At 41.9% G+C, this 13,394-nt stretch overlaps 1 protein-coding gene across 13 annotated transcripts in view; it reads right to left on the bottom strand.

Annotated features, from left to right (window-relative positions):
* Positions 1 to 10,048, bottom strand: part of Kif16b (kinesin family member 16B) — a 486,842-nt gene extending 476,794 nt beyond the window's left edge. For all 13 annotated transcript variants that reach the window (XM_010634116.2, XM_033761168.1, XM_010634117.2 and 10 more), the window contains exon 1: positions 9,847 to 10,048. In XM_010634116.2, the coding sequence (XP_010632418.1) occupies positions 9,847 to 9,893 (47 nt within the window). In that variant the 5' untranslated portion in view covers positions 9,894 to 10,048. The remainder of the gene's footprint in view (positions 1 to 9,846) is intronic.
* Between the last annotated feature and the right edge of the window lie 3,346 nt (positions 10,049 to 13,394).

Here is a 13,394-nt window from a genome sequence, read left to right as displayed (position 1 = left end):
TCGCTCTGAGCTTGATTAATCCTCTTGGTATATTTATCGCTACCTCAGTTCACCCCCAGCTTCCAAAGAAGAGAACCGACATTTTCTGTACAGCATCCTAATTTGTGTGCCCTCATATAAAAAGAAAATCAGATTTTTACCAATTTCTCTAGATAATAAATTCACTACACTAGTATAATTCAAGCTACAGACCATAAAATTAATTTGGTGAGTAACCATCTTTTTTAAAAAATGAAGTAGTAAAGAGCAAAAAATATCAGTGTGCACTGAGCTGATATCTTGCTACAACTCATTTCAAATAATGCTAAGTCAGAGGAGGAAAAAATGTCTTGTTACTGTTATATTCACAGTAACTTATTAGGAAAATTGATATGTGTTCCCATGGGAGAAAAATGTCAAATGGAAGCCAAAAAAGTAATTTCCCCAATACATTAATTACAAGAGGGAAAACTAGAACAGTGCAATGCAGAAATTTAGCAGATAACACCTTTATCAAGTGGTCAATGTCAGTATCACCAGTAAAAAGCCCTTATGTGCCCTTCAGACTTATGAAGGGGACAACATCATTTACACGTGATTCTTGCTAAAACTGCAAGTCTTCAATTTAATCATGGTAAAACAACAGGGTAACTCAATTTGAAGACCATTCTAAAAATTAACTGACGGGTACTCTTCAAAAGTTTTGGTCACTTAAAATGAGGGAGACCTGAAAAACTGTCAACAAACAGAAAGACAAGAGATGAGCCACTGAATGACACGGTTCTGCACTGCATCGTGGATTAGAAAAAGGGAAGCTTATAAAATCCAAATGAAGCCCACTTAATGCTGTACAAATATTAATTCCTTGATTTGGACAATCATATGAGAGATGCCAACACTAGGGGAATATGGGTTAAAATATTTATTGTACTCTGTACATTCTTGCAACTTAAAAATCTAAAATTATTTCAAAATAATAAACATTTTTCAAAATATATGTGTTCTCTCACATAAAAGGAAAATCAGATTTTTACCAATTCCTCTAGATAATAAATTCACTACACTAGTATATTTCAAGCTACAGATCATGAAATTAATTTGGTGAGCAACCACCTTTTTTAAAAAATTAAGTAGTAAAAAGCAAAAAATATCAGTGTGCACTAAGCTGATATCTTTTACAACTCTTGTTCAAGTACACAGTTCTGTATAATCATAAGCCTTCCAAAACACATTATTTTTTCAAAATAATAAACATTTTAAAAAGCACTTTTTTTTGAAGAAAGGGACAACAGAGTATTCTATCCCATACATTATGTAGTACTAAAACACAGCAGTGTTGTACCTCCAGGTGTCTAAACTTCAGAGACAAACACAGGAGCACTGAGTACGTAATTTACCTGTAACAAACTTAATGAATAGGGAAAGAGTTGTTGCTGCCTTCTGTACCAAGGCTCTTCCTCAGCCCTCTTCCACTCCTCCCTTCTTCCCCATACCCAGCAGGAGTACTGTCAAGGTTCCCTTCTCCCCCCACCCACAGGCGACAATATCAGCATCCTCCCAAGGCTGAGGCTATGGATTCCTACTTGCTTACAAACATGAAGGACAAGGAAGGTTAAGAGGGTAGTCATGAACGCCACATATGCTTCTTGAATGCCCACGTGTGCCTTGCACTGTGCTAAGCCCTGAAGAAACAGCCATGAACAAGATACAGTTATTGGCTCTCACAGAGCTTGAAGGAGGAACAACAAACAAAAATAACTTCACAGGTACACACAATTCATTCAAATCAATGCTCCAACACCAGAAAATCAGAATGACATGACACAGGCTTCTCAGAAGAAATAGCATTTGAGCCTAGATCTCATCCTTCTCTGGTCTGCAGTTTTCTCATCTAAAAACCATAGCTAATAATACGCCATAGGATTGTTCAGAATTAGATGATGATGGCTCAGGATTTAGAATTCCCAGTAGGTGAATGAGTAATCAGAAACAGTAATGAATTACCAAATTTACTTATCAAGACCATTACACCAAAAGCACTAACTTTCTCAATTTGCACTAAACTCTACATATCCTACTAAAATGTACTCAAGAGTATCTATGAATAGATAGCTGATGATAGAAACAGCTCTTTCCTTCCACTGGGCAGCAACGATGAATAATGAATTTATGTGGAGGTAGAGGAAACAGGAAACACACATACACACTGCTCGGCCCAGGACCATCTGGTTTATGAGGGCAGGAGCTCAGCCTGATGTTATTAGCCCTGACCAACTTCCACAAAGGGTTTATCCCCCATTTTTTCATAACTTGAGCTTGACAGAATACAGGCTATGACAGAAAGTGAAGTTCAAAGTCACTACAGGGGTGGTATTATAAACCGCTACCACACCTGCTCCTGGCTGTAACTATTATTAATATATTTTCTTTTACAAAATAAGATTATGTCCCAATTCCAGAATCTGCAAATCAAGTACAACTAATTTAGAAAACTAACCAAGAAATAACAGTGTGTAAATAAGTCAACTTCAAAACAAGTGCTTTTGTATCATGCAACTGGGCCATCTCTAATACTCACATACACACACAAAGACACAAAGTCCATGCTTACAATAAAGCAACAGAAGTTTTATTCCAAATTGTGTTTAGTAAAATACTCTAAAAGTCATCGAAGATCATTTTTAAATGCTACTACTCACACCTTATTAAATACATTAAACACACTAAGATCGGCCATCTGCTTCACACTACTTGTCAAGCTCACCTACAAGGAAAAAACCTCCAAACCCAGCACCATCCCCAAGGGCACCCACAGAAGCTGCAGCTCTCTCTCGAGCCAGCCCCTTCCTTTCCCTGTCCCTTCACCCTTCTTCAACTCTCTAACTTCCCACCTGTTGTTTTTCTTTTTTAAAACAAAAACATTTGTCCTCTGCCAAGTCTGGTTTTACAAAGCCCAGATAAGCAAAGCAATCTGGGTCAGGCTGTATGCCTAAAACAAGGTGCAAAGTTTGAAAAGATCAAATTACAGAAGCCAAACTCTTCCCCAGTGAATTGAGGCTCTCTTTCTCCTTTCATCTCAATCACAGGGGCAGTCAAGCCTGAAGGCAGGCCCACACCCCCAGGTTCCTGCAGCGATGGCCCTCCCACCCCAGCTGGAACACCCACCCTCTACCTCAGTCAGCAGAGCTTGGCCTTGACCTGGGCAGCCTACTTTCTGGGGACCTCTTTGCTTCCCAAGCCTGGACCTGGGGTGGGTGTGGCATCTACTGGCCTACATTTCTCCCTGGCCTCTCCACTGCTTGATCCTCCACTCTTGCCTCCTTCAAGAGGCTGTCAGTAATCACAGCATGAAGGAAAACAATAACAGCTTTTGAAAGGTCATAACACTCACTGAACACACTCTACACTAGTACATCTCATCTCCTTGAAGGCTGGAGCAGCATTAGTTTACAGCAGTGGTTCTCAACCATGTGGCCTTGGGACCCTTTGACACTCCTAAAAGTTAATGAGGAGCCCAAAGAGCTCTTCTGAACAGCAATTATAGCTACTGAAAATTAACACATTAGAAATTAAAACTGAGAGATGTTTTAGCTAAAATGCACAAAGCCAGAACATCAGCACACAATCACCAGGTTCACTGTGCGCACAGGAGAGGATGAAAGTATAAAACACAAATAACATCTTAGTAATATTGTGAAAGCAGTTTTGATTTTACAAGCCCTCACAGTCTCAATGGACCACACCTGGAGAAATGCTGTTTTACAAAAAAAGACACTGAGCCTTCTAGAGGACAATCAAAACACCAGATCACTCAGCCAGCCTGGTAAAGAGCCCCAGCCATCCATGACACTGGTTACTCAGCACTGCTGTCCCTCTCTGCTCTCCTTTCTTGACTGTTCGTCCCTGGAGACACATTCAATCCCCCGACAGACACTACTATCTTTCGGTGAATTCCAATCATGCACTTGCAGACTGGTCACCCATCTACGCTCCTGTGGCTTAGATCTTCACTAGTATCCTGAAACAAGTCAACCACCACCATGTGCCTCCACCCACACCAGCCAGCTCCATGCCCAGCCTTCTTTTCTTTGGGAAAAGTCACTCACTCACTTACTAAGACCCCAAAGCACTCAGAGTCACCTTTGACTCCTTTGCCCCTCTCATGCTGACTGGTTCTCAATGTCACTTGCAACTATAAAAAACAAGATATAAAACAGCATACATGTTATGTTACTGCAAAGAGAAAGAAAAGGCTAGATGTAAATGAACTGAGGGCTGGGGGTTTAGCTCAGTGGTTCTGCTGCCTGCCTCCTAAGTGCAAGGTTCCCCGAGTTCAATCCCTGGTACCAAAAAAAAAAAAGAAGAAGAAAGAAAGAAAAAGCAATGGGCAGTGTGTAGCTCACAGATAGAGCACTTGCATAGCGTACGTAAGGTCTTGGGTTCAACCCCTAGAAACACACACACACACACACACACACACACACATACACATACACACAAATACTCCTATCCTCTTTTGGGCTGGAAATGTAGCTCATGGCCCCTCACGGCTCAACTCAAACTCCAAGCTCTCAAGTTCTCATCTAAGAGAACCTGGAGTACACCCTCTCCCCAGGTTCTATAGTCCTGTAGTCTCCAATGTTACAGGGGTTCTATTGCCATGGGTCTGTGCCTTCTTGCCCATCAGACCTGCAGTTCCCAGAAGCTAAAAACCTCTATCATCTGTGAACCCAGAGGCAACAAGCAGCCACACGAAGGACTCTGGGTGCTTCAGCCCAGCACTGAGAGGTCTCAGCCACCCCTCCATAAAATAAGGACAAATGCCCTTGGTCAGTCAAGTGGTAGGAAGAAATGCAGCTGCCAAGGCAAACACATGTGCACCAGTACATAACAGTGTCTAAGTAGACACCTTCCACCTTTCATGCAAGAAGTGCCCATGGCACAGCTTAAGACGCTAACCAGGGACTCTTTTCCCGTGCTATCACCTTATTCTTGAAAGGAAGACTTTATCCCCTAAAGATGCTGATCCCAGTCAAAATGCTACCAGAATTTTTGGGTTTCTTTCTTTTGAACTTATGAGTCAGAGGCTAAATTCGACCAGAGATGCTTCCAGAAAGGCTCCTAGAAAGCAGAAAGGGGACAGAATGTGATGAACCTGATTTAGACAAGACAGACCTTATAAAGAGCAGCTATAGGTGACACAGTTGATAAATACTGGGTAAAAAAACTTTAATACTTGTTTCTGAATAAAGTTACAATCATTAAACTGCAAAAATAATAGTGACAAATTTTCCCTGCATACGTGTGTGTCTGTGTGTGTCTGTGTGTGTGTGTGGTGTCACAGATAAACCCTGGGCTGTGCACCTGCTAGGGAGCACTCTAACACTGAGAGACACCCCCAGCCTAACAGGAAGTAATCTTTATGGTTCCCTTACTAGGTATCAGGCACTATGAGGAGAGCCTGATCCTCATGAATTCTCTGATTGAACCCCACAATGTTTTTCACACTACCAACTGAAACTTGTTAGTCTCCCCTGAAGTCAATTTAATGATCTAGAAGTAGTATTTTTAATGAAACAATAGAATATAATAAATGCATATAATAAATGTAAACACCTCATGAATTCTTTTACTTATCTATAAAGCTACCATTTAGAGTATCATTCATTATCGAAATCAAAAACATTTAGAAAAATAAGTGCTTTATTTACAACAATTTATAAGGTATATATGATTATTAACAATATTTTAGAGACATAAAAACTAAAGCAAGGGGCTGGAGACTTAGCTCAGTGGTTCTGTCACCTGCCTCCCAAGCACAAGGACCCAAGTTTGATACCCGGTACCAAAAAAAAAAAAAAAAAAAAAAAAAAACAAGCATGGAATAACTTCATTCTTTGCTCAAATTTACTCAGTTCATAAGTGATAGCCAAAACTTTAACCCAGGTGGTGTGCCCTAAGGCCCTGCACCTCTCAGGATGGGTAGGCCACTGTTTTTTAAAAAAACTAGGGATAAGAACAAAGAAATCAGAAAAAAAGCACACAATATATAAATTGTTAAAGTTTCTGCCCATAAAAATCACAAACAAAATTGTTTCTGTTAATGATTTACTCATTTAAGAAGCACAGCTGTGATTCTGGCCAAGTTATGTGCTATGGTTTGAATGTAGGTGCCACCCTAAAATCTGAATGTTGAAACCCAACCCCCAGTGCAATGGTATTAAGAGTTGGAGGTTCCCAGGAAATTTCTAGGTCATGAAGGCAGAGTCCTCCTGAGATCATTACCTTCACCTTGGTAAAACAGGCCCCAGGTAGGTGGCCCCTTGGACACTGTGAGGACCCAGTGACAAGGTGCCCTCACCTGACACTCTATTTGCTAGCATCTTCAACTTGGCCTTGCCAGCCTCTGAAACCATAAGAAATAAGTCCATGTTATTTTCAAGCCACCCAGTTTATGGAATTTTGTTACAGCCACCCAAACAAGACAAGGTACTATGCTTCCATTCTGTAAAACGACACAGTTAAGTCTCTACCTGCTAAAATTGTTACAAAGAGTAGATTTTGTACATGGTGCTCCTACAAATTCTTAATAAAGCTTTCTGCCATTAGGCCTATGCAATGCCATTTACATAGGAACTATTCTTCTTGTGTGGAACACAAGTGATTCCCACAAAGATTTGACGATTTTGTTTTTATCAACTTATGGCTTGTGTGGTAGAAGTTGTGAACTATTTTTAACACACATACGCCCAACTGTAGTCCACTGTACTGTGTGAGTATACGTGTGGGTATCTTGCTTTTCTCAATTCTTTAATCTTGAGATTCTTAAGATCAACACACTCTTCTTAAAGTGCTGTATAGGATTCCAACAAATGATTTAGGTCATAATTTTAACAAATTCCCCATGTTTTTATATTCCGGTCATTAATGTTTTTTTATTACAAACAATGAATTATTTTTACATTTATATCTTGGTAGGCAGGTATATAATCCATATCATAAATTCTTAGAAATGAAATCGCCAGACCAAAGGGTTTAATTCCTAATCTTGATAGCTACTATCAATTTTCCAGTATGAATGTTTCAGAGGTTTTAACCCTTTATGCTTCCCTGACCATTTTGGAAGCGTCTGTTTCACCAAAAAATGATGCGCAGTTAATAGTTACTTGACTCTCACTGTGCCTCATGCGACACTACATATCCCAAAGAGAATGCACCAAGCTTACCTTTTACTCCCCTAACGAGGCTGGGGATTTAGCTCAGTGGTTCAGGTGCCTGCCTTGCAAGTGCAAAGCCCCAAGTTCAATCCCCCCACCCCCCAACCCCACCCCGTACCAAAAACTTAAAAAAAAAGAATACTACTGTCCCTAACCCATCCACCTCTCTAGGCATCAAACATGGGTTAGTGACTCAGCACACTTCCCCTTTCTCCTTCTCCTCATCCAGTGAGCTACCAAGTCCCATCAATTCTGATGTCAACTCTTGATGTATCTACCCCAGCTTCCCATCCCCACCTCTGGCTCAGACTGCTCGTTCTTGACTTCCTGCCCCAATCCTGATGCCACCAGAGTTGTCCGCCAAACACAAACATACATTGGTAGGCAAGAAGTTAGACATCAGTGGGTCTGAGGGACAAACAGGGTTTCCCAAAGAACATGCATTTTCAGTTGAGTAAAAGGACAAATACATTTATAATACATTATAATAATTTCTTGTCTCAGATCCAAAGTGATCCCACAGAGCACATGATATTTTAATGCTACACACTGTTCACAGTCCTTCTGATACCTGAACACCTGGCCATCTAACTCCAGGACAAGGCACACTGCCGTCCTGGAGACCATGGCCAACAGCCCAATGATATAAGGAAAGGAAGTGTTCTTTCAAGACCCTCCCACCCTGGGTTGGGACTTGGTTTAAATTAACAACACACCTTTCTTAAATTTTCTTTCTTAAGTTCTTTACATGATTAAAGCCCCTGAGGAAATACTCTCTATCTAAAAAGGACAGAAAAACAATTTGCAATTCCAAAGTAACTTCTAAGTAAAAATTTGAAAAGCATTCTAACTATCCTAGTTCTATGAACCACAGGAGTAACTTTTATGTGCATAAAAGTGGATTCAGACTGGCACTCAGTGTCCACCTCTGCTTGAAGGAAGAACACTCAGCTTATTCACCTTATAATAAACTCTACCTATTTCTCTGCACAGCCTATGTCTCTTGACTGAATTCTTTTAGCAAGGGCACTAAGAATGGAGGACAAGGAAGTAAGGGGCTAATTCCTGGCTTCGGCAGGACCTGGCCTCCAGGTGACATCAATTTACCTGCTCAAAGAGTGTGGGCTTTTACTTGTTGCCTGCCACCCCTCCACGAATCTGGGCTCAAGGCACAGCTGCACAGGAAAGGCATGTACTCACAGGACCCATCCACAGGTCCAGTTTTATGAGTGTCCTATCAGCATAAAACATCTCCCTCACTAGCCAGGGGAAAACGACAGGACACTTTTATACCAGACCCCATTTACCTCCAGACAGCATCCAGCACAATGCTTTTGCCCTTGGTAGGTGCTTAATAAATTATTTCTAGAGTTATCCAATACAATTCTTTAGTATGTACCCAAATTATTCCAAAGAAGAAAAAGAACTTCTTATACATGTATATCCATAATAATTTTTTAATTATCGAGATGACTTTGGGGTCTGTTTACCTTGTACGACTATGTACAAATAAACATAAATAACTTCTTAAGAGATTAAAAAGTCACTCTTTAAACACACTTTAGAAGTAACCTGAAAATGACACAAAACACTGATTTCTAAAACCACTTGTTTTCAATGGTTACAAATCAGAAAAACACCTACCTCCTTGCCAATAAACATACAGATTCTGATGTGTTATATAAAGTCCTGGAAATATCGTGATTTTATGCTCATCAGATGCCCTAATCAGCTGTTGTTGACCTCTACAAAATGACAGTGTGACTAAACAGGAAAAGCCATATGCTAAGTCCAATGTCCGAGGATTCACTGAGAAGTCAATAAGAACAAATGGCTTTGTGTGAACTGCACCCAGCAACTCAACCCACTCCATTCTTTATAAAGTTAAATCGATTTTAAAAGTAACTTTTCCAAAGCATCTTTCTAAACAGGTTGTACAGAGGTCACCGAAAGGGAAGCACAGATTATTTTTTCAGTGAGTGAAGAGTGAAAGGAACCCCTCTGAAAAGCATTACTTCGTAGAAACATACAAGATTAGATTTTAAATGTGCTCAGAAGGCTTCCCCTCTCTTAACATCAGCACTATTTCAAGCGTGTGTATGGCGTCCTTCACTTTTCCTCTAGGAATCAAAAGTTTGTTCAGGTTTCCCCATTCCCCTTTAACCAAAAGTTAAGAATGAAGTCACGGATTAGAAGTTAGGGTCAACAACTCAGGGACTGCAAATAATCTTTAAGAGATTTTAAAGTAACATGGTTAGTAGTTAAGGAACTTCTGAATTGGCCCTGGAGAGAAGTGTGCCTGGCAGCTGGTGGCACTCCCCTTCCCATTTCCCCTCAAGTATCTTACGTCTTCCTGGATGTGACCCCTGGATGTTTTTTGAAGGGGACAAACAAACCTAAAGTTAATAGGATGGGACAGTTATGGGATCTTCTCCCAGCACTCGTGAACTCTCTGCTCCCCGGGTCCCCTCCAGGGCTGCGTGACAGAAACTGCAAAGCACGAAGTCCTGCAGGGCCCCAGAGGACTCAGCTTGGACGAGGTGGGCCAAGGGCTCGCCCCGTACACTGAAGTCCACTGGCCTTGAGAGCAGCTGAGCCCGCCTTTCCCGGTGAGCAGCGGCGAGGGTGGGGGGCGCGCGGCCCCACTCACCTGCGATTCATGGGCCGAACTCTCACGGCCACCTTGACAGAAGCCATAGTTCATCCCGCCCTGGCCCGCGTGGGCTCTCACCAGGGCAGCACACAGCGGCCGAAACTCTCGCGTCCCGGGGGCCGCCCCCGCCCACTTACTTCCCTCTGCCCCCGCCCCTCGGCTACAGCCGGACTTGTAGTCGCGCTTCGGCCCCACCTGCGGGGTCACTGGGCATGCGCAGAAATGTTCCCGTCCACTGAATCCATGCTCCGGGCTTTGGTGGTGACCTGGAGGGCGTTGAGTAGGGGCCGAGTGGACGGAGGGGCGGAGCCAGGGCCACAGCCCTGATGGCCCAGTGGACGATTTAGCCAAGCGGGCTACACCCCAGTTTCAGGGAGGACAACCCGGCGCGCAAATTGCAGAAAGGCTAAACCGACCTTCATCTTCCTAAAACCAGAGAGGGAAGGATCGCTGCGCTTTAGGGCCAGAGCAAAGACCACAATCTTGGGGACTAGTTACCAAAAACAGGGTTTCCTACCATTTACAAGAACCTGGCTTTATCCCGCTGTGCGTGAATTAGCAGTTCATTTGGACGAACAAACCCAGGCTCCCGGATGATCACAGTTTGTTTTGTAGAGTACTCTGCTAGGGCCTTCCCGGCTAATGTAAGATGTTCCAAGCATGTGTTTTTCTCAAATGAGGGCACCAAGCAAAAAAAGGATACCAGATATTATAAACTCAAGTGGGAATGTTATCAACATTGGCTAAAGTCAGATGTTAGTGGGAGTGTTTGTATTGTTAAATTTGCAATTTCGTGTTCATCACAAGGGAGTTAGGCTACCCGGTGTACGTGAGCCTAGCTCCCTCGCTGCAGAATGTAAATTCAGGCAGCGTGCATACATTCTTCCACCCTGCCCAGGAATCCTCCAGGGAGCCAGAGTTTTAAGGTCAAATGAACCACCGTGAGCGGCTTCAGCTCAGTGTAACTCCTGTCTTTCCTTTTGGGCAGCCCAGACCTAGAACCCTGCCCTTTCAGCTATCAGATAGGACTTGACCAGAGTCTGGAGAAGACAATCTGGGGGAGGGCAGAAGCCAAGGTCCCCAAGTCTGCGCCTCTAAACCTCTGTCTCATCGGCAAATCGAGGACAATTCTATGGGGTTTATGTTCACGCATTGAGATGCTTAAACTACAAGTGCATCCTCCGCTCAGACAAGAAGTCATAATTTCATCACTAACCCCAGAACCCTATGGCGGGCCTGGAAACAGCAACCGCTTTGCTACCCCTCATCCCCCATGGCTAACTTTGACCAATGGGCGGCGGGAAAACTCGGAGCGCGGATTTCCGGAGCGAGTGACGGATCGAGCATGCGCAGTAGCAGAAGGCTGTTTCGTGAGCCCGAGTGGGTGCGACAAGGGGAGGTTCGGGGAGAGGGCGGGGCCCACCTTATATGGGATCTGCTTAGGGACAAACTTCTTGGGCTTCCCTCTGGTGAGGCGGTTTCCGAACTATTAAAGTGGCTGCAGATCCTGTACTCCAGACATCCAAACGCAGGTGCGGCCCGGTGCTTAGAACACTTCTGACTAGGCTCCACCGCGCCATGGATCTGAGAGTACAAGGACACACTTAAAAAATACTTCTTTTTGAAGAATGAAAAAAGTTTCTGAAAAGGATTATTAGAGGCCTGCTCCTATTCTTAAAGTTTAATGTGCACACTTTAATGTGCTTTGCAAACTTGATTGCTTTAGGACTCACTTGGGGATCTTGTAATACTGGAGATCCTGATTCAGTAGGTCTGGGGAGAAGCCATCTCCAGGGTATGTGCATGCTTCCCATCCATAACCCAGGCTTTGAGAAGGGTTAAATGATCTCTAAGCAAACTGTGCAGGGGTTTTGAAAGGCTAATAATGGAAGAAATTCACGGAGCCCTTCCAGGTTCAATATTTTGCAGCAATAAATATCTGATAATGAATGGCTCCAAATTTAGCAGCTTAAAACAAAAACTTCATTGTTTCTCACAATTTTGTAGTTTACTGATCTCACCTAGGTTATATTGCTGGGGCTGAGTTGAGTTGGGGTGATGAAAAGCTGGTACTCTAGTCTTCAAAAATATTAGACTATATTTCTTCCTATGGCAAAATAGCCAGAGGACAAGCTTATGTTGGTTTTATTGTTTAGTTTTATTTTGCTTTGCTGTGTTTTGCACAGTATTAATGATTGAATCCAAAGCCTTCACTCTGAGCTGAATTCTCATGACCATCACCACCCATTTTATTTTTTTAAGCATGGTATTTTGAGACAGGGTCTCCCTAAGTCGCAAAATTGTCCAGACTGGGCTGTAATTTGCAATCCTCCTTCCTCAGCCTCCCAAATGGAATCACATTTGCTTGTGTCCAGTTGACCAAAGGAAGTCACATGACCAAACCCAGGGTCAGTGTGGGAGGGGGCACTCATCCTTGGAAGCACTCCAGTACTCCTAAGAGACACTAAAGTAATCTTGTCTGTGGTCCAAGACCATGTATGAGAAAAAAAAATCTTTAATTTCCCCTAAATAAAATATATTAGTAAAACTTGAGGCTTTGATGACTCCAGAAAGCACTGCTATTTTAGGATTGAAATAGAATTTGTGCTGTGCTCTCAAATTATTATGTCTCAGAACTTTGAAATTGTGTTAGCTATTAGACTGCCGCTAGAACTTATCTAATATAAGCATTACAGTGGACCTTTGACTTACAAACTCGATCAATCCCCAGGGCTGGTTGTAACTAAATCAATATAGCTGAGATCTGGATGTGTACCTAGGTACACTATAGATAACAAGAGGCAGAGGAATCTTCCATTAACCTGATTAACCCAAATTGTTCATATGTTAGGTGGGTTGTAAGTTGAAGATCCACTGTATATGATTCCATAGTAAATAAATTTTCTAACATTTTGATAGTCGTGTCTCAACTGGTTTGCTTTTTCATATCATCTGTTTTATTTTATGGATTTAAAAATGTTATCCTGAAATTTGCTTTCACTAAACCAAAAGGATCCATTTCATAGGAAAGGTTAAGGAGTTATAATTTAGAAATTTAGTTGAAGGCAGAGGGCATTCCTATTTTCAAAAAATTGAATTGTGATGGAAAAGCAAAAAAGAGAAGATCCTGAGACCTAGTTAAAACCCAAATGGTATTAAATAAAAATAGAGCATTAACCCTGTCATCAGTAAGGAATGTGTTTGTGCATCTATGGAGTGGTTTTTATTTGTTCTAATATAATTTATTTTTATCTTCATTTATTGCTGGAATGTTTTGCTTAAGAGCTTAGCAATCTTGAGGAGCAAGGGTTAAATGATCTCTAAGCAAACTGTGACGAAAGTCCTGGAGTTTTGTCTTCTTTCCTTCAAAATGAGATAGCATTGCAAGAGAATGTTCATTCTGCCTCAAAACATTTGCATCATTTGGAAATACTATATTATCAGAAGAAAAATACTACATCCCCATCAGCCTTACTCTGTTTACTTTCTAGCTTGTAAGGAATGAAATTGATTTACTCTCTCACAAACAAGATTTTTTAAAACCT

The sequence above is a fragment of the Fukomys damarensis genome, unplaced genomic scaffold (assembly GCF_012274545.1).
Source record: "Fukomys damarensis isolate Sample0158 unplaced genomic scaffold, DMR_v1.0_HiC HiC_scaffold_7, whole genome shotgun sequence".
NCBI lineage: Eukaryota > Metazoa > Chordata > Mammalia > Rodentia > Bathyergidae > Fukomys > Fukomys damarensis.
This window is presented reverse-complemented; position numbering and strand designations above follow the sequence as displayed.